At 44.7% G+C, this 19,927-nt stretch overlaps 2 protein-coding genes across 5 annotated transcripts in view; one reads left to right on the top strand and one right to left on the bottom strand.

Annotated features, from left to right (window-relative positions):
- Window positions 1-1,125: 1,125 nt before the first annotated feature.
- On the bottom strand, window positions 1,126-6,791 carry UBIAD1 (UbiA prenyltransferase domain containing 1). Of its 2 annotated transcripts, XM_075437507.1 has the most exons (3): window positions 6,652-6,791; window positions 5,867-6,396; window positions 1,126-4,940 (listed from the first exon to the last, which is right to left on the bottom strand). In XM_075437507.1, exons 1-3 carry the CDS (start codon window positions 6,702-6,704, stop codon window positions 4,453-4,455), a joined length of 1,071 nt encoding a protein of 356 aa, XP_075293622.1. In that variant the 5' UTR covers window positions 6,705-6,791; the 3' UTR covers window positions 1,126-4,452. The 2 variants fall into 2 exon arrangements, with proteins under 2 accessions (XP_075293622.1, XP_009936484.2); XM_009938182.2 differs by lacking the exon at window positions 6,652-6,791 and having other exon boundaries at window positions 5,867-6,461.
- Window positions 6,792-7,222: 431 nt separating this feature from the next.
- The window catches only part of MTOR (mechanistic target of rapamycin kinase), a 68,375-nt gene continuing 55,670 nt past the window's right edge, over window positions 7,223-19,927 (top strand). For 2 of the 3 annotated variants that reach the window (XM_075437176.1, XM_075437174.1), the window contains exons 1-18: window positions 7,223-7,277; window positions 8,449-8,612; window positions 8,993-9,101; window positions 10,377-10,609; window positions 10,992-11,192; window positions 11,953-12,087; window positions 12,547-12,822; window positions 13,145-13,253; window positions 14,147-14,333; window positions 14,525-14,653; window positions 15,409-15,653; window positions 15,831-16,046; window positions 16,708-16,913; window positions 17,398-17,520; window positions 17,867-17,956; window positions 18,052-18,144; window positions 19,172-19,306; window positions 19,655-19,784. In XM_075437176.1, coding sequence (XP_075293291.1) covers window positions 8,493-8,612; window positions 8,993-9,101; window positions 10,377-10,609; window positions 10,992-11,192; window positions 11,953-12,087; window positions 12,547-12,822; window positions 13,145-13,253; window positions 14,147-14,333; window positions 14,525-14,653; window positions 15,409-15,653; window positions 15,831-16,046; window positions 16,708-16,913; window positions 17,398-17,520; window positions 17,867-17,956; window positions 18,052-18,144; window positions 19,172-19,306; window positions 19,655-19,784 — 2,737 coding nt within the window. In that variant the 5' untranslated portion in view covers window positions 7,223-7,277; window positions 8,449-8,492. Of the gene's footprint in view, window positions 7,278-7,818; window positions 8,096-8,448; window positions 8,613-8,992; window positions 9,102-10,376; window positions 10,610-10,991; window positions 11,193-11,952; window positions 12,088-12,546; window positions 12,823-13,144; window positions 13,254-14,146; window positions 14,334-14,524; window positions 14,654-15,408; window positions 15,654-15,830; window positions 16,047-16,707; window positions 16,914-17,397; window positions 17,521-17,866; window positions 17,957-18,051; window positions 18,145-19,171; window positions 19,307-19,654; window positions 19,785-19,927 lie in introns of those variants that run through there. The other variant, XM_075437175.1, reaches the window with a different exon arrangement.

Raw genomic sequence — 19,927 nt, 5'->3', positions numbered from 1 at the left:
AAGGACACTCCGCAAGCTGGTTTCTGCAGTTCAGAGAAAGAGTTCCCTATTTCTTTGGGAGGATTCTTCAGTACAGCCCACGTGCATTTGGATGCCGTGCTAGTCTCATTTTATCCTCTAAAATTATCATAAAATACTACGATCTCGGGGCCCATTCTGCACCTCAGAAAGGCTGAAAAATATTTCACAGGCCTAGCTGTCTGAGAATCATAGAATGCCCTGCAAACCTCAACAGGAAATCACTTCAGATCAGACAGGGACAGTAAGATAGTGTCGCAGGTAAAAGCATTAGCTCCACTGTGGTTTATAGTCACTAAACTTTACTGCAGGGAGTTCCTTCATGCTTTCCTACTCAGATGGATTTTAAGCTAGAAGTGAAACCTGAAATCATCACATTTCACAAATCCCTCACACATCAAGTGTTCTTTGTATCTGTTTCCAGCTACATGCATCACAGACAACAACAATGGCACAGCCAAGAGGTTCCTCTAGACTGTTCCAACCACTTTAACCACATGAAAAAAAAGAGCCAGAAAGCATGCAAGACAAATAAGACTTCTTAGTTTCCTTAAGCTAATTGCACATGCATTTGTGCCATAGACTGCACCAGTGGCCAAGACAGGAAAATTTCAAACCATACTTTAGGCTCATATATGACAAACACAAGGGAAGCGTCACGCTGTCACAGTGCTATGGAGCAAATAAAACCATTACAAGTCAGGAGCAGAGACCATGGCACTGGAAGAATGGCAGACCACATAGCTGAGGATGAAAAAGTCCATCTTTATTAAAAAGATTAAAAGTTCAGCTGAAACCTCCTTAAAAATGCTGAACAGCACACGGGACAGACAACTGCATCAAAGAAAATTCTGCTCATTGATGAAAATACTGACACTACTCTGAAGTCTGTCATTAATATGAGATGATCGCTGCTACTGAACTTTTTACCCAATGATATGGAAGGACAGGACTCTGTGATTCATAAAAGGACTTTTACACCAAAAAAGTGTATTCTTTCATGCCCTTATACTATAAGCACAAAGACACTCCTCCTTCCAGGAAGGTGCTCTAACACATGTGCAAAAATACAATTGGAGTGATATAAAATAATCAAACACAGCATAATTAACAGAATAACATTCAAACACTTTATTGGATAAGAAGAAAGGCCAGGAGGTGCTTTAGGACACAGTAACAGACGGGCTACAGATCTGTTCATATACCAGGGTAGACTCATCACATCGCAAGACAGCTCAAGAGAGACCTGAAAGAAGTTTAAAAAGTTTATATTCAGGGAAAGTAGCATGGGAGAGGGAGGCAAGGGGTAGGGAAAGAGACCCAGCATCCTCATCACAAACCAAACCAGTAAAGGAACCTCTCTTACTACTCAATCTCTATGTGGAAATTATTTTGGTCTACTTACATCGGTTAAGTCACCTGTTAGATTAGTTCATACCTAAAATGTTTTCTAGTACTAACATGCTTTCTGGAAAGCACATGGAGATAAAGCACTTTTTACTTTCAAAGCTCTCTATGACAATGATGTCAGCTCAGCATCCCTGCGAGGTAGGCAAAAATTTGCTGTTTTCCGAGACACAGAGAAGTTAATTGACTTCCTCAGAGCCATGGTGAAGAATGTGTTGTTTATTATTAATATCCTTAAGAACTTGGAATGATGCCGTTTTTCAGACAGGGAATTGGAGGCAATCAGCATCTGCTAGTAAGGAATTACCGAATTTTCATCTCATTCTCACTATTAAAATGCTTCGAATACCTCCCACCTTGAAAAGTGTTCCACAAACACATACATGTACTAGTGAGCTCTTCCTTCATCTCTGTAACAAAACGCACTGGTCCTTTCCAGCAGTAAGCAGACATTCTACGCAGGGGGCTTCTCCCTGCCAGTAAAGGGCAGCCTAGATACAACTAGAGTTACGTACACTGCTCCACCAATGACCATATCCTAGATATTTCCACCCTTACAATTACAGTTACCAAAGATACGAGCCAAGTATTAGTTACTGTAAGGAATTTAGCTTGAGTACTCCAGTTTATGTTAAAAGAGCAAAAAAAGATAACTATCCATTCTTTTAAACTGATAGCTACACAAAAACAAGCCATCATAAAATAAAGCACGCAGCTGCTACAAAGGGTAGCAACAAAGCCACGCTGGGATTAACCTAATAAACCCACATGTCCCCAGTCGCAAGGTTAACAGATTCACCAGCTCAGTCCATATCCCTGGAAAAGCTTTTGCTTTGCAGAAAAAGGAAGGGGGTCTCGGAGACAGGCTCTTCATTATTCTGTAGGTCCACAAAGAAATAACAGTAGATACTGTGTTGTGTATGTCTGTACTGAAAACAGTTTCCAAAACCTTCTGGCTATCTCCCTCCATCCAGCTAAGCGGCATTTTTTCATTTTCTCCTCATGTTTCTAACCTAAACAAGTATCCTCCTACAGAAAGCAGCACACAGTTCCTGAACTCCATCTCCTCTTGTCTTGTGCCTAGTCCTCTCCTAGACTGGAGAGATCATTTGCCCAATTTTAATAAAAGATGAAACTGTGGCTAATAAAATATGCCTGCAAAGAATCCTCATCATTCACTACAGCTCAGCTGTAAAGCAGGAGACCAACAGCTGGCTAACACTGGATAACATGAAGCCACAAAAACAGTCACTTAAATAGCTATACCGTGCAATCTTATACCATCAACTCAGCTTTACTACTGTCCGTACAATCCATAATACAACACTCAGCACTTTCAGATCAACACCACAAGGGCGTAACTTACCCATGACAGATGCAGGATAACGCCATGCTGGTTTATTGCTCATGTTTACACACCCTTCATAGAGTGATTAGCATGCTCCCACTTGGCTCAAAAGCAAGCTAGTGCTCCAGGCACCAGCAGCTCTAGTTCAACACCCACATCAATTCCCCTGAAGCTTTCCATAACTCCTGTAAACAAACTTTTCACCAAAACCCTGCATACAGGAAACGAATACTTTTTCTTGAACACAGACGAGAATTCAGTTGCCACCAAGTAACATGGTACGGATCAAATTCATCTTTGCGCTGGAAGTCGCGCTTTTTCCCCAGTTGTGTTTGGCAGGTTTTTCACATGGCTACATAATTGCTGAAACAATCAGTTCTCCAAATGGCCACATGAATATCAAGTGGCAAGATCTGCAGGAGAAAACAAAGCAACACCATAAGGTGTAGTGGGGGGAAAAGAGGTGGGAAACTTCCACTTCAGAGCTAACTTAACATTTAGATGTGGTTCAGTCACACAAACTCTGGACTCTATTAGGAAAAATCTTGTTAACAAAAATGATTTCTTTCTGTTTCCAGTCCTAATTTTTATGCAGACCTAATGCAACAATCCTGATTTCTTTTTTCTAACCCCGCATCTTTCTCCTTCGCTCAAGTGGGCTTCTTTACTATAAGACATTTGACTATAATACTCAGGGCCTCTAAATAAACAGAGAACAACAACTGAAAAAAAAATTTTTTTTTAAACTAAAAATTTATTCTTCCACTCATCTATACATTAATTCATCCCCAGCCAGAGAAGTCTGGCACTCTGTCTGTTGGCTCCCCCTAAACTCCAAGACTGTCATTTCAGAGAGTAAATTGTAAGCAAATGCAAAAATGGAAACCACTTGTTTTCTATGCATTGAAGGCTTTTCAGTTGTATGATTTACATTTACAGCTTCAGCTTTCGTAAAATTTATTGGTTTTGGCTTAAAGTTTGTGCAGTGAGCTATATGTGCTCCATTTTAGCACCAGCTTCCCACAAAGATACGTAACTTCGAAACTTTTAGACTATAAGAACCAAGCAGAAGCAACAGTTAATGAATTAATAACTAGTACATTCCATAGGGCTTGGAAATAAAGCTCAAAATTTGGCTACGAAAAAAAAAAACCAACAAAAATTTAATCATAGAACAGATGAAGACGAACTACACTCACAAGGGAGTGAAGTAATAGCACCTACATTGGTGCGATGCTAAACATTTGGCAGTGTTTTCTGTTTACCACACAAGAGCCATCGGACTCCGTGACCATGGTAAGAAGAGGAGTCATAAGAGCAATCACTGTGCTTGTGAAGGGAACAGAGAGTTTGTATTTGAGGCTCAATCTTACTTCACTGAGTTGACAGTGCAAGAATTCAGTGGCAGAAGATGACCTTTCAATGTTTCCTTGTCCTCATGTCGCCTTGCTCCCCTGATGCAAAGCTGCAGAGTTCACCCCTTCCAAAGAATCGACAAATTGCTTTTCTAAAGTCTGTTGTACAGGCTAACCAAGACCAGAAATCATGAAATTCAGACAATCAACAGCTCAGGACAGTTACTCCATTCTTCCCACTGTCCATAGTGGGTCATCTACCCACATCATCCCCTGTGAATCAGCATTAACACTGCATCGTGAGGCCTAACTCTACTGCTCTTGTTACAGTTTGGGCAGAGCACCGGCTGGTGCTAGTGTAATACCAAAAACATAGAAAAGCCCCAAGAGGAGATTGAGCTTGGCTGTCCGCTGAGGAATTTTGTTGAAGCTCTGACTCCGAAACTGCCTCTCCAGTGAAAACGCCATCGGGATGGTGAGTAGTGGCAACGCCATGCTGATGGTATAGCGTGTGGCCAGCACACAGAAAATCAGGTAGGGCAAGAAGAGCAGCACGGTGTAGAGGACATAGGAGAACGCAGGGCCGATGAGGATAGCCAAGGTGACAATACCCGCCTGCCGGTCAGACTCCATGTCTCGCGTGTTGTTGCTGTGCAGGATGGCCTCAGTACTCAGGGCTAGTGGCATAGCGTAGAGCAGCGGCGAAACAGACAGATAACCAACCTGCACAGCATGGGCAAACATGACAGCCAGCGGCCCAAAGGTGATCAGGATCACCACGTCTCCAAGCGCAACATATTTAAATCCAATCCCTGTGGCAAGACAGAAGAACAAAATGAAGCATTGTCAAACAACTCAAATGACAGAAGAGGGTGGATAATATAACAGACCAGCCCTTCCCACAGAAATGTTGTAAAATGACCAGCACACATGTAGCTATGGCTGAGAAGCATATTTTCTCTTTTTTCCAAAGATAATAAAGGAAAGGCAGCTTCTGAATTTCTCCAGTCAATCAATGTAACAGAAACTAAGGCCCAGGTTCTAATACCCATCATCACATGTAGAAATACCTATTTCTGCAGAAATCTATAGAAATAAGATATTTTCTAATGTGATCATGCATACTAGAACCTGATCCTGGAGAAATATAGAAACAGCTCAGTATAAAACGCAAAACTGACAAGATTCTTTCAAGTAAACTTACGTAACTGTTTGAAAGTTTAACGGTTTGAAACTGAGTTTGTTTTTATTTTCCTAATAATTATGTTTGTATCTACTCAACACAGGAAGACGATAAAAAATATCCTCCTCATATTAAGAACAAACACAAACTGTTCCACATTCACAATGAAACTCCACCTAGAGAACCACAACAAAATAGTCTAAAACAAAGTAACAGGTTCCACTAATGGAAAAGAACAGATGCAGTGAGCTATACTGCTGAGGGATACGAGATACACATCATGAAAATTTCCAGCAATAGTTCTGAAGAGCATCTAGAGCCATACACGTAAATAACAATGTCTCAACACCACTTTCCAATCGAAGAACTCAGTGTGCCCCTTCCCACAATGATCAATGGCAACGAATACAAGTCATGTACCAGTCCTCTAGCAAACACCACCAAATATTTTCAGGGCAGTTAACTACGTGGATCACTTGGATCTTCTAGAAACCCTTGACAAGTCAGTTAATTCTGTCACATTCAGATTGACAGCAAACGGGATGAAGCGCTTACCTCCAGTATAAAGGAAGGAGCTGGAAAGTCCTCCAAAGTAAATCAGGGCCAGGTGCTCCAGCTTGAGCGTGGAGACCGCATAGAGCCCAGCAGCACAGATACAGCCCACAGTATAAAGGAAGACTCCAAACCGGACTACGTCCTGCGGCTCCAAAATCTGGTCCACCAAAGTCCTGTCATCACTCTTCTTGTGATCGATGCCTTTGGAGAAGTCGTAGTAGGTATTCACCAAGTTGCCGGCTCCGTGCACGGCCAGGACGGTGACGGCGCTTCCCACCAACAGCCCCGGGTCTAGCGTTCCCTGGGCCCGGTACGCCAGAGCGCTGCCGAGCGCCACGGGGGTGAGGGACGCGCTGAAGCTCCAAGGCCGGAGCGCCAGCACGTAGGCCGCGCACTTCTGCCTCCAGGTGCCGGGGGGTCCCCTCTCAGTGCCCGCCAGCCCGCCGTTCCTCTCGCTCCCCCGCGGGCTCTCGGCGCTGATGCTGATCTTCTGCACCGGCTCTCCCGGCCCCATGCTCGCCCCGACACACCTACAAGGGGAAGGGCCGCGCGTCAGCCCAGCCGCCAACGCGAGGCCCGGCCGCCGCCGCCATGCCCGCGCGCGCAGCGCCTGAGGGAAGAGGAGGCGCGCGCCGCCCCTGCCCGCCTGAGGGGCGCCCGCCCCGCCGCGCGCCCCGACCGCCGGCCTGCCGCGCGCCTGCGCCCAACGGCCGCTCCCGCCCCTCCTCTACAGCCCCCCGCCCCCCCACGGCCTCCCGCAGGGGGTTCCGGGTACGTTCGAGTACCAGAGCGGCTGCCGAAGGACCAGCCAGCACCTCCCGGCGCCCGGTGTAAACATCAAACGGGGCACGTCGTCAGGCGCGGCTGCGAGGGGTCACTCTGAAGCACGCCGCGCCGCTGTCATACAGGCCATGACGGCAACGGAGCGCCTACAGCCGGGCACCGCCCCGGCTGCCCTTGGTCCTGTCGCGAGCAGCCGGACACACTTCAGCGATGCACACCGGACGCGACACCACACCTCCCTGCTTCCTCTACGCATGCGCACACAACGCATAGCCTTTAAGGGAGGGGGGAAGCCAGCCGGCGCCTGGAAGGTGGGCCTAGAGCAGACTTTTCACCAATCGAGCACGTCCAGCCTTCTCATTGGACAGATATACTGCCACTCGCTGCCGGCTGGCTTCATGACTGGTCGGGAGGCGATAGACTCTCCTTGCGGTTCCTTGGGAGAAGAGGCGGAGCTGCGAGCACTCCTTCCCTTTTGCTCTCTTTCTACTGGACAGAGGTGGTGCCTGTCAAAACTCTTCTGGGAGGCTATTGGCCAGCAGCGGCTCGCCGGTCCGGCGGGCGTGGGGGAGGGGAGAGCGCGGGGCCCAGCGCGGGGGAGCCGGCGGCCGGGGCGGAGGCAGAGGCGGTGAGTGCGGCTGCGGAGCCTCCCCTCAGCATCGCCTTCCCCTTCCCCCCGCCGTCACGGCCTTCCCGCCTCAGCGCCCGCCGGGCCGGCGCCCTGCGTCCTGTCAGCGGCACCGGCGCTCCCCGCGCGGACCGGCCTCCCCGAACCCCCGCGCCTGAAGCGCTGCTGCTGCAGGCCCCCGTCCCCGCCCTGCCCTCCCTCACCCCTGCCTCACCCCTCCCTGGCTCCCGGCCCGCGGCGCGGCGGGATCTCCCGCGGGCCCGGGCCTGCCGGCTGATGCCCGCCGGCTGTGAGGGAACCCCCGCAGGGGGGCCGCAGCCGCAGGCCGCTCCCTTCGTCCGGGGGTGGTTCTGCCGGCTCCCGGCCGTGGGGAAACCCTGCAGTCCCCTCGCGCTGTGATCTTGGGGGATCTTCGTGGCGGCGTGGAGGGTGTCTGGGGAAAAGGAGCTGAAGTTTTGGTGCTTTGTGTCGCTGTGGGCCCTGCTGTCAAGTGCTCGATTTGGGCTTATGCAAACTAAAAATCAGGGAGGTCAAGCCTCTAAGATATTTTTCACATAAAGAAAGACTCGTGATAAAGTTTGGTTGCGTGTTGTGATAGTAAACATCCTGTTGCAATGATTGGTGTTGCTATAAGTATACTTCCCATCTCTAAATATCGACTGGAGAATGTAACACTTGCCAGGCCCCGAGTGCTGAGTCTTCCCTGTGTTGGCATAACACGAGAATTCCTGAGGAGAAACCTGAATGAAAGTGTTCAAGGAGGAGTCAGATGTGATAATGATGTAATTATAGAAGTGATTATGCCTGCTTATTCTAGGGTAATTGTAAACCCTCATCTGACTCTGCTATTTTTCAGCTTTTGCACGACCATTTGTTTTAGAATTAGATCATCATGGGGTCAGGCACCTGACCTACTGAAGCATATTTTGGCATCTGAGGAACTAGAGAGCAAATGGGCTGGGGGTCGAGATTTTATGTGGTGAGACAGCTTTATCGCAGGGTTGTAAGGCCTCAGGAATATAGTTGTTACTAATAATTTTATGCTCTACCAGTACAGCATAGTTGCATGCAATGGGCTGTGTGTTTTGCAAACAGGCAGCATGGGCAGAATTAAGAAAGAACCTCAGAGATTTCAGTAGCTGAAAGCAGTAATAAAAGTGTCTCTCTGAAGAACTTGCAGGACTTGATGCCCCCGAGCCCCAACTTACCACCATCATGTCGGGCACTGTATCCATTCTCCAACAATTTGCCAATGGCTTGAAGAGTCGCAGTGAAGAGACGAGGGCAAAAGCTGCCAAGGACTTGCAGCACTATGTCACCATGGAGCTCCGCGAAGTGAGTGCTGCAAATGAGATAATTTATCCTTGTTTATCTTATGAGTGTAGGGCACAGGCTGCGTACTTTGGGGATGGAGATTTTGGGAATATGGAAGTTGGTCTTAGAGAGGAGATGGGGCACAGCAGGGAGCTTACCTTTGCCCCAGCATGTAAGAGAGGTGAGTGAGTTGGTGACGTAGATGGGTGGTAAGCACTGGAATAAATAAGCTTGACATGTCTAGAGCACAAAGAAGAGATACTGGTTTGTGTTTGTAATGTATGGTTGATTTAATGTCTTTCTGTTTAAGTGACCTAAGAAGCATTGTCTTTATGGAGGTTTTGGGGGCAGGAAGGAAGAATAGTATGCTAAAAGCTGACATGAACTTTTTCATTTTACAGATGAGTCAGGAAGAATCTACCAGGTTTTATGATCAGCTGAACCATCACATATTTGAGCTGGTCTCTAGCTCTGATGCAAATGAAAGGAAGGGTGGCATTCTGGCTATAGGTGAGTGAAAGTGCTTAATGCCTCTGAGTTTTCTCTTCATGCGTCTGTCTTTAGGGACAGATTTTCAAAAGGAAGGAGGTTTTATAATTGGGGTGTTATGTCTGACTGCTGGGTGTGTGCTAGTTGCTGGGCTCTGAAAATCTGTCTGTAAGTGTCAGCATGGGAGCTGCTGAGTGCTGAGAGCGGCTGAAAACTTGGTGCTTAATGGGCCCTGAGCCCTTCTGGGAGTCAAGCATCAAATGTAAGTGCTGAGCATGTGAAAATTCTGTTCTTGAGTTCAGCTGGGAACAGTTAGTGCTGTCCATTTATATGTATCAGGGTGGGCTGACTTTCTCAACTCTCTTCTGTCTGAGGAGGTTAATTCTTGTTATTTAAACTTAGCTGGCTCAATAACAGCAGCTTCCATCCCTGGGAAGGGCTCACACAGCTTCTGCTTTGATGCTGATCAGCTGCTCTGGTTGTGCTTTCACTGTGACATGGCAGAGCTGCCTGCATCTTGACCCTTAGGGAAATCAGCTTGCATAAATACTTTGCCTTCCAAGTGAGTAGCCTCTATTGTAGCAGTTACTTCTTTAATAACCAAATAGGAGGTGCTTACGGTTTAGGCTCAGACATGATCATCCAATCCCAATGAGTCTGAAGACAGCAGAAGTCCCTTAGCCAGAGAAATCTTTGACAACATCTATTTTTAAGGTGACAGTATCACTTTAAAATTGTTTCTCTGAATTTAGTGCTGTTGAAAGGTGCCAGCTTGACAACCCTGGACACTGCTGGCCTCTTTACCTACAGAGCAGGTTCAACCCAGGGACCAGCAGTGAAAGCTGCTGCCGCCTGCCAATGTGCCTCCACCCTGGCTGGGAGATACTGTCTCTAGGGTGAGGGGGAGAGCGACTTCTTTGGTCCATTCAGTCTTTGACTTCTCTACTGAGATGGACCAGCTATAGTAGTTGCATGTGGTTGGATGCCTTTCTATTGGGAATGGATCTGTGATCCCAGGGTGGATTTTTTTTTTTTCTATTTTTAAGCTGAAGATGGGGAAAATCTGTGAAGCTGCTGGATGCACTTTCCTGCACACTTAACAAGTTCAGGCTCAAAAGAATGGTGGCCCTTTCCTATTGCTTGATGTTTTTTTTCCCCCCTGTGGATTTGCGGTTTAGGAGGAGTTAAAGGGAATCTTTAAGGAATGGATAGGAAATACTAACTCTCATCCAGGGTAGTCTGTCTGCCTCACTGACTCTTAGGGAGAACCTACAGCATTGCTCTCTTTCTCTACAGCGAGTCTTATTGGTGTTGAAGGAGGTAACGCCACCCGTATCGGCAGATTTGCCAACTACCTGAGGAATCTCTTGCCATCCAATGACCCTGTTGTAATGGAGATGGCCTCCAAGGCTATTGGGCGGCTTGCGATGGCTGGTGACACCTTCACAGCTGAGTATGTGGAGTTTGAGGTGAAACGAGCTCTGGAATGGCTGGGAGCTGACAGGAATGAAGGTCGAAGACATGCAGCTGTAAGTGTGATTTGGTTGTTGTTTTTTTTTGTCTCCACCTGTCTTGGAATGGGGTGGTTGGGATTAGTTAACAATGGTAGGAGATGTGCACAGAAAGCTGCAGAAAAGCTCTGGTCAGGATCAGAATGGCTGTCAGTCCATGTCTGAGAATCTATGATGCTCTTGTGGCAGATACAGTGCTGCTTCATTGCTTCTACTTTAGCCCGGTGACTAAAGAATATTGAGACACCGTTGTGCTAGAACTGTGGAAGGATGAGGCCAGAATCAGCTCAGGCTCACATACACTGACAGTCTAAATAAATGATGCTATGGTCTAGAAATTGAGGTTTGTCTATGGGTGCTCATCCTCACAGATTGTTACTGTTTCTTTCCCCACCTCCAGGTTCTTGTCCTGCGTGAGCTGGCAATCAGCGTGCCTACCTTCTTCTTCCAACAAGTGCAGCCATTCTTTGACAATATATTTGTGGCTGTGTGGGATCCCAAACAGGCCATCAGAGAGGGAGCTGTTTCTGCCTTAAGAGCCTGCCTTATCCTCACCACTCAACGGGAGCCGAAAGAGATGCAGAAGCCCCAGTGGTACAGAGTAAGAAAATAACTCTGTTTTGAAGCAGCCTCATCATAATGCAATGCAAATGATGTAGTGCAAATTTTTAGAAGAGTTGTCTAAGCTAAGAACCTGGGTCACCTTCATCAGTATGTGTGATTGTCAGCAGAAAACTACCCAGTCTTGAAAGGGCTGAAAATATAATAGCTTACAAAATGAGTAGTTCCTTTAGCCCACTGTAAAAGTAAGCAAGAGACCTAACTCCGTCAAGAATCCATTGCTCTATCTGCAGCTCATTTTCAGCTGCTGAGCCTGACCTGGTTTTACAGCCATGCAATCATCTATCTATTGTCATCTCTTCATAGCAGATGGTTTTCTTAGTGTAGATAAAATGCAAGTGAAAAAGATAAGGATTCTTTTGTCCAAACCCTAGCTTTCCTGCTGTTGTCATGTGAATTCAAGTTTCATAATATCAAATAAGATTTGCACAGTGCAGTAAAATGTTGTCAACTTGGGTTCCTTATAGTCAAATATGTGATGCAAATATTGATGAAGTTTATACCGTGGCATGGTTGACTGGCTGTTTGATTAGTGCTGTTGAAAATGCTTTTCAGCAGATCCACAACTTCTGGGTGAATCTGAATGTTGCGGTGTTATACTCTGTTATTACTCAGTTGAGGTTTGTGGCTACTCTTGGGAAATTACAGGACATCAGTAACTCTTGACTGGCGGTACTACTTTATTTCCATAGGCTTTGTTTCTGAATGATTACTGATTTTTTTTTTTCTTTTCCGCCAAGCATACATATGAAGAGGCTGAGAAGGGCTTTGATGAGACTTTGGCCAAAGAGAAAGGAATGAACCGTGATGACCGAATCCATGGTGCCTTACTGATCCTCAATGAGCTAGTGAGAATCAGCAGTATGGAGGGAGAGGTGAGCAAATGAACAAGGTGGGAATTACGGCTTTTGGTTGCCAGATTGACTGACAATGTGTAGCAACTCAGCAGCCTGTGGAAAATACCCCATTGTGTTTGCAGTGGTGTTGTTGGGCTGAAAAGTCATCCAAATATGGAGTCAGAGCATTCATTATTACAAATTGAAGTGTTAGAGAAATAGCAGCGACAAGTTTGGGCTGAGTGTAGGTATTAAGCTCTGATGGAAAGTGCTATTAACTGGATTAATTACAATGAAAAATAATTTTATATGGAACTCTTTGTTGAATGTTAGATACCCAAGTATTTTTGCTGCGTTTTGCTTAGTTGATATTTTACAGCCATTTGGATATCAATTATACAAGATGCTGCTCAGGAGATTTGGGTAGCACTGTGTTGGGAATCTCTTTTTTGAAAAAAAACAACCAAACAAACAAACATGCTTTTCTACTTTGTCCAGCGCCTTAGAGAGGAGATGGAAGAAATCACTCAGCAGCAGCTTGTGCATGACAAGTACTGCAAAGACCTGATGGGCTTCAGTACCAAACCTCGCCACATCACTCCCTTCACCAGCTTCCAGTCTCTTCAGCCCTCTCAGTCAAATGCTTTGGCTGGTCTTCTGGGGTACAGTGCCCACCAAGGAATCATGGGTTTCGCAACCTCACCTGTCCCAGCAAAGTCTACATTGGTAGAAAGTCGATGCTGCAGGGATCTAATGGAAGAGAAGTTTGATCAAGTAAGCGTTTGTTCTTCAGCTTGTTTACCAATATTCACAACACTGGTTCTTGTAGAGTAATTGTCCTTCATGTCCTTACTTAGCAGGCAGTATGGCCTAGTATTGAATTCAGGCATCAGAACTCATTAATTATATGTATCTTGGCTTTGTCACTGTCTCTCTTAGAGCAAGGGATTTACTTTCATTGGAAGCAGTCTGTTATCTGTCTTTCTGATGGACTATGAAACCAAATGTCAGTAGAATGCTTTAAATCACCAGCTAATAAACATTCACGAGTTACTGCAAATGGCTGTCCTTTGAAGTCCAATCTGTCTCCTTTCAGGTGTGCCAGTGGGTTCTCAAGTGCAGAACCAGCAAAAATTCTTTGATCCAGATGACGGTTCTCAATCTGCTACCACGGTTGGCGGCTTTCCGTCCTTCAGCGTTCACAGGTGACAAGATAGATGGTTGGATGTTAGAAGTGTTGCTGAAATTGGGCTGGAAGTTATTCAGCTCTCTTTGGTCCAAATGAGCTTGTGCAGGCAACGCAGCAGTACAAATGTGCTGCTTGTAAGATGAGCAAATTCCTCTGTGGGAGGACAGTCTCTTTTTTCTGAATAAGTGTGACTTGATATCTGGTGCCAAAATGTTGCTCTGATGAAGAAAATAGATTTAAAACTGTAGTCTGAATTCTGGGATCAATACCATAAGAGATAGAACCTCCTTTTTGTTGGTGTTTTTTTGGTTGTTTTTTTTCTTCTCTCTCTCAGTATGTCAGATTCACAATTGAACCCTGCTCTCTTGCTCACACTCAGTGTATCCCAATATCAGCAGAATTGTCTTCCTTTTTTCTCCCTTGCATATGCCAGGAAATATCAAGTAAACATGGGAACTATCTTCTGGCTTTAAAGCAGTTCAGCTGATTTATTGAGCAAGCTTAGGAGAGTGTCTGAGTTGGAGGCAAGTCACCAAGCTGTTTTAAGTGGGTTGTAACAAACTTTGAGTTATTATTCCAGATTTCCAGTTGATGACTATAAAAACAAGATGCTTGGATCTTATTTGTGTGTAGAACTGTTGTAATGGGTTTTTTCCTCATAGTTCTTTTATTTTGGTGGGGGTTTTTAGGGTTCTTTGTGGTGATTTTTTTTTTTTTTTGAAAGAAAGCCTTCTGGGTTTTGAAAATTTTATTATATGGTGGCATGTTTGCCATTGCTCATGTCAGCAAATTTTGTATGACTATGTCTGTTCCCTAGTTTTATACTTGTAAAGATTTAGTTGCAAATGTGATGCAACTGTATAAACCTAAACAAATTCCACTGTCTGTATTGTTCTCGCTTGTGAGCAGCTGATCAGTATCTTCCAGACACCATGAATCATGTTCTCAGCTGTGTGAAAAAAGAGAAGGAGCGAACAGCAGCTTTCCAGGCCTTGGGTTTGCTTTCTGTGGCTGTAAGGTCTGAGTTTCAAGCCTACCTGCCAAAAGTCCTTGAAATCATAAAAGCAGCTCTTCCACCAAAGGACTTTGCCCACAAGTAAGTCTGTGAAGGTCAGAGGAAGAAACTGAAACACCTATTCGTTGCATAAATTTTTGTGATGTAGGATCAAATTACTGTAGTAAAATCGGAGATACTTCTGTAAGACTGATAACACAGAAGTGGAATGAGGAAAGGTGTTTGAAAAATAGCACCTGCTCTTCATTAACTTTTATGTGGTCGCTTTCCAGGAGGCAGAAGTCTGTGCAGGTTGATGCCACAGTCTTCACCTGCATTAGTATGCTGGCACGAGCAATGGGACCCAGTATTCAGCAGGACATCAAAGAGCTTTTGGAACCTATGTTGGCTGTGGGCCTGAGGTATGTACAAGGCACGGGAGCACATTTTTCTGTTAGCCACTGGATGGCATTGTTGACCATACAGAATGAAACCTTGAAAGTCTTAAGGTTGAGAAGAAAGATTATTTTTTTAAATGATCTTTCAGAAGATTGGTATAGGTCTTTCAGAAAAATAATGTGTTTAAGTGGTAATGTGTTTGTTGAGTTACTTCAGAGCATTGGTCTTTGTGTTTAAAAAAAAAAAAAAAAAAAAAAATTTTAGAAAGCCTCTGAAGGCCAGCAGACTTCTGCCATATCAAACTGGCAGTAAAGGAGAATTGAAACGCTGAATATTTGCTCCTAGCTTCTTTTGTCTTTGGACCTCACAGTTCCTATTGGTCATTTCCTAGCTCATGAAGCTGTTAGTGTGGAAGGGTATGGAGAAAGTATCAAGGCAGCATAAAGCCCTTTAGACTAGATTAATGTTACCATTTGGAAGTGTATTTAGTTGCCTTTGTGTCTTAAAAGCACAAATATAAGGAATCAGTTACACTTGTAACAGTATTCTGGCAATGTTGCTTAATGTAGCGATGGGCAGTTTGCTCACCAAGTTCATAGGAGAAGGTCATCTCATGTGCCTGAGTTCATACAAGGACCCCTGTGCTCTGCTGGCAGGTGTTGCTGCATGTATGAATGCCCACAATTATCTTCTGATGGGCAAAGGCATAAACAGAAATGTGAAATATGCACCTCGTTGTTTCTGTTCTAATGGCTATCTGCCTGCTTCTTGCCCTCAGCCCTGCTCTAACTGCCGTGCTGTATGACTTGAGCCGTCAGATCCCCCAGCTAAAGAAGGATATCCAGGATGGGCTGCTGAAAATGCTCTCCCTTGTTCTAATGCACAAGCCTCTGCGACATCCAGGCATGCCAAAGGGCCTTGCCCACCAGCTTGCCTCCCCTAGCCTCACCAACATCCCAGAGGCCAGCGATGTGGGTAGCATCACCCTTGCCCTTCGTACACTGGGTAGCTTTGAGTTTGAAGGTAAGAAGAAATAAGGAAGCAGGGGGGCAAGGTGTATGGGATATAAGCACCGGTGCATTGGAGTAGAGTACAAGTAGCAGAGACTCTGAGAAGCACTTTCTTTAAACTCCTGTTCCCTGGTAAGACCAGTAAATGAGGTGTAAACCTGTGTTAAACTCTCTGTCTTCTTCTTTCTAGGCCACTCTCTGACTCAGTTTGTTCGGCACTGTGCAGACCACTTTCTGAACAGTGAACACAAGGAGATCCGGATGGAAGCAGCCCGCACTTGCTCTCGCTTGCTCACACCTTCCATCCACTTGATCAGTGGTCATGCCCATGTGGTCAGTCAGACAGCAGTGCAGGTTGTGGCTGATGTTCTCAGCAAACTGCTTGTGGTTGGAATAACTGACCCAGGTTAGTATGGGGTGCAGAGGAAAGGGTTCTCCTACCACGTGTAATTTTAGCACGTGAGCAGGTGACGATATTAAGGTTGTGGTAGAATTTGAACATATTTGACACTAACTGAAGCTGTCATTCTTTATAAATTAAAAAGCTCTCCCAATTTCCCTTCCCAGATACTGATTTTTGAGGTACTAAGAGAACACTAGTGCAAAATGCTCAAACTATGCCCTTGGTAGTCCTTTGAACTAGGTAGAGCCCTGAGACTACTTCTGCTGTTGAATTCTGTGTTGCGGCCTTCAACTTTGTACTTTGGGAAGGGATTGGTCCCTTCTGTTGAATCTTCCTACCGGATTTTTTTTGTTCTTTCAGTTGCAATATGGTAATCTGAGATGAGTTCATTTTCTGCACACTGCTTCCAAATGTGCCACTTGCAGGTGCAAGAGGTTGGCATTATACTGATCTGGGTATTGGGGCAGTACTGAGCAGTACTGAATCGGTTGGGCTGACCTACCCTGCTTCTCATGTGTAAAACACTGATCAAGTGCCTCATGCTGGGGAAGCTCTCAGCATTTTTCTGAGGCTGTGAAGAATTTTTGAGGCCAGCTTGTGAATAAGGGCAATAAGAAGAACAGGAGTTTACCGCATTTAAAGTGAAACAAATGTGTTCTTGCAGACCCTGATATACGTTTCTGTGTGTTGGCTTCTCTGGATGAGCGATTTGATGCTCACCTTGCCCAGGCAGAAAATTTGCAAGCTCTTTTTGTGGCCCTGAATGATCAAGTATTTGAAATCCGAGAGCTGGCCATCTGTACTGTGGGTCGCCTGAGCAGCATGAACCCTGCTTTTGTCATGCCTTTCCTGCGCAAGATGTTAATCCAGGTAAGAACAGGGCTATCTAGCTTTAGTGAATATGTGGGAGAGGTGAGGGGAATCTCTCCCTTTTGGAAAATATTCATCACCCAGCTTAGTAGGTTCCAGGAAGTCTTTTTGATGATAGATATTTGGACTGAAGCTCTAAGGATGTATTGGAGAGGAAAGGATAGCAGTCATTATTTCACCCCGCATTCATCATGCTTCAGTGCTTTATGTCGAGCAAGAATGTTCTGTGCTTCTTTTAGGTGAATAGTTGGCACTATTCACGAGTGTAGATGGTTTTGGAGCCATCTATTCAGTTTTATGCTAATTAACTTTTAGCTTCATTTAGACATAAATGACTGGATGGAGTTTAAATGTAGAACACACTTTACAATGGCCGAGATTGCTTTTTCTTTCTGTTGTCATTAGACAGGAGAGGAGGCAATCAAAAGAATTTTTGCCTACCATTATTTTGCCTGTTCTCATGCTTCTGTTGTCTTTTCTGCAGATTTTAACAGAGCTGGAACACAGTGGTGTTGGCAGGATTAAAGAGCAAAGTGCCAGGATGTTGGGTCACCTGGTTTCTAACGCTCCACGCCTCATTCGTCCGTATATGGAGCCTATTCTTAAGGTAGAGTCTCTGTACATTTCCTGGTGACTTTGAAGGGAGATGATATGGCAAGTGACCATCAGGAGCTGCAGTTCTTCTGCTTCATCATAGCAGGAAAAAATGAGATTGGTGTGGATGTTACCCACAGTAATGCATGTATGCAACAGCGTAGCCCAACTTGATTCTGGATTTGCATGAAGTTGGTCAAACAAATTTCACTTACTATTGAAATGCCCACCATGATGCAAGTTGAGCCCCTGTGGGATGAATTTCAGGTGTAAACAAAAGGAAAGATCTTTTTGGGTATTGTATGTACAGCAAGGAGTCTTCTAAACACATTCTAATTTGTTCCTCTGATGCCCACTAGGCACTGATTGTGAAACTGAAAGATCCTGATCCAGATCCAAATCCAGGGGTGATTAACAACGTCCTAGCTACCATAGGGGAGCTTGCACAGGTAGGGATACTGCAGGTACCTCTTTGCTAGGCTTGTCAGTCATCAAGCTTTTGGCAATACTAGATGAAGGACTTTGATTTTTTGTCTTTCAATAGGTCAGTGGGTTGGAAATGAGGAAGTGGGTAGATGAACTCTTCATTATAATTATGGATATGCTACAGGACTCCTCCCTGCTGGCTAAAAGACAAGTAAGTATTTGACAACTGTGCTAAACTTGCCATTTGCAACTTGACCAAAGCTATAGCGAAATATCCATGTGTCCCATCATAGCTGCTAAAATGAACCTTTAAATCACTCAACTCTATATTGTGCAGTGTACAGTCACAGCACACAGGTCAGAGATTGCAGTGCCTGTCTGTTGTGACATAGTATCGAGTTGTTAAAGGAACATAAGGAAAAAAAAGGCAATTTTTATTGGAAGGCTTGGACTCACTGAATTGAATGCCTATATGAATTGTATCTCTCAGTGAGGGCAATTGTGGCAGTCAGTCTATCAAATTGTTTTTTGTCACTTTCTTTACTATTGCTTATTAAAAAATGCTCTTTATAGAGGCTTTCAAACCATGAACTGTGGTTTGCAGTGTGATATTAGTATTTCTGTACTCCATTACAGTTCGCCACAAACTTAAGTTCTCAATGAACTAAGGCAGGAGCTCCTGCTAGTATTTAAATATGTTTTAAATACTTTTCAGCCTGTTTGCTTCCTTTTGTGATCATTGCCTATTTTTCACTGGGCACCCTCTAATTTTAGATGTCTGTGCCTATATATCAGTCACCTGCTGAGGAGAAGTTCATGAATTCTGAGAAACTTTCGACCTTTGTAGTTCAGCCTTGTACTGAGCAACATTTGTTTTTCTGCTCTGAAAATGTGAATATCTTAGAAATTAAAAGCTGTGACCTGAGCCAGGTGAACTGACAGAGAAATAAAACCTGTAATAACAGACAAACTGAAATATTTCTAGAGTGACTTTCTGAAAGCAAATGCTTCCTGTGAGGGCACTGGTAACAGTTTGTAGTGGATAAAAGCACATTACTATTACACAAAGCTGTGGCTACTTATGACAAATCACAAAGACCTGGTGAGGATGAAGTCAATTGATTCAGTTGACATTAAAATGCTTGAAGAAACTTCACAGATTTTGAATGACTGATGAATCGGGAGACATAATAAGTTCCCTGGTCAAAACTAATCTTCTCTGGGCTTGATCTTTCCAGGTGGCTCTTTGGACACTGGGACAGCTTGTGGCCAGCACTGGTTATGTGGTGGAGCCGTATAGGAAGTACCCAACTTTGCTGGAGGTGCTTCTGAACTTCCTGAAGACTGAGCAGAATCAGGGCACCCGTAGAGAGGTATGAACATGAAGCTATCACACAACCATTTCTGAAAGTTTTTGGGGGAGAGCGAGCTGTCAAATAAATGTGTCTGCATAGATTCAGGGCAGGGGGAAGGGAGGTCAAAGATCATTGTTGTGGCTGATAGAAGTACAGCAAGCAGAATGAAGAGGGTGAAAGTGAGTTAGTGAAGTAGCCTCCAACAGTTGAATGGAAAGCATTGATGTGTTTTTCCAGGCAGTCACTTTAGTTCCAGATATTCTCTCTTTAATCCTCAGGACCTTTCCAAACATGTGGGTTCATGTGTTGACTTTTGCCTTGGTGATGAAGTTGTAATGATTTTTCTTTTTGTTTCTGTCTTATCAGGCTATTCGTGTGTTAGGTTTGCTGGGTGCTTTGGACCCTTACAAACACAAAGTGAACATTGGCATGATTGATCAGTCACGAGATGCTTCAGCCGTCAGCCTCTCAGAGTCCAAATCCAGCCAGGATTCTTGTAAGCATCTGAATTTCTTACAAGTTAATAGCTTTATAATCCACAAACAGATCTTGATTTTTTTTTTTTATTTTATTTATTATTTGTTGTTACCAGTCTGTCTTTTCTTAACAAATTATTAGTATATGTGTTTTCACCTACCA

Source organism: Opisthocomus hoazin, chromosome 16 (assembly GCF_030867145.1).
Source record: "Opisthocomus hoazin isolate bOpiHoa1 chromosome 16, bOpiHoa1.hap1, whole genome shotgun sequence".
NCBI classification, from domain to species: domain Eukaryota; kingdom Metazoa; phylum Chordata; class Aves; order Opisthocomiformes; family Opisthocomidae; genus Opisthocomus; species Opisthocomus hoazin.
Note: the sequence above shows the minus strand (reverse complement) of the source record. Positions and strands in the feature narration are given on the sequence as shown.

Bases quoted from the DNA above. Each gene is read 5' to 3' on its own strand.
- UBIAD1 (XM_075437507.1), bottom strand. From the start codon at position 6,704: ATGTTTACACCGGGCGCCGGGAGGTGCTGGCTGGTCCTTCGGCAGCCG. The intron at 6,397-6,651 runs GTACTCGAACGT...TTCCCCTTGTAG, and splicing joins GTCCTTCGGCAGCCGCTCTG to GTGTGTCGGGGCGAGCATGG. The intron at 4,941-5,866 runs GTAAGCGCTTCA...GTCTTGCCACAG, and splicing joins CTCCTTCCTTTATACTGGAG to GGATTGGATTTAAATATGTT.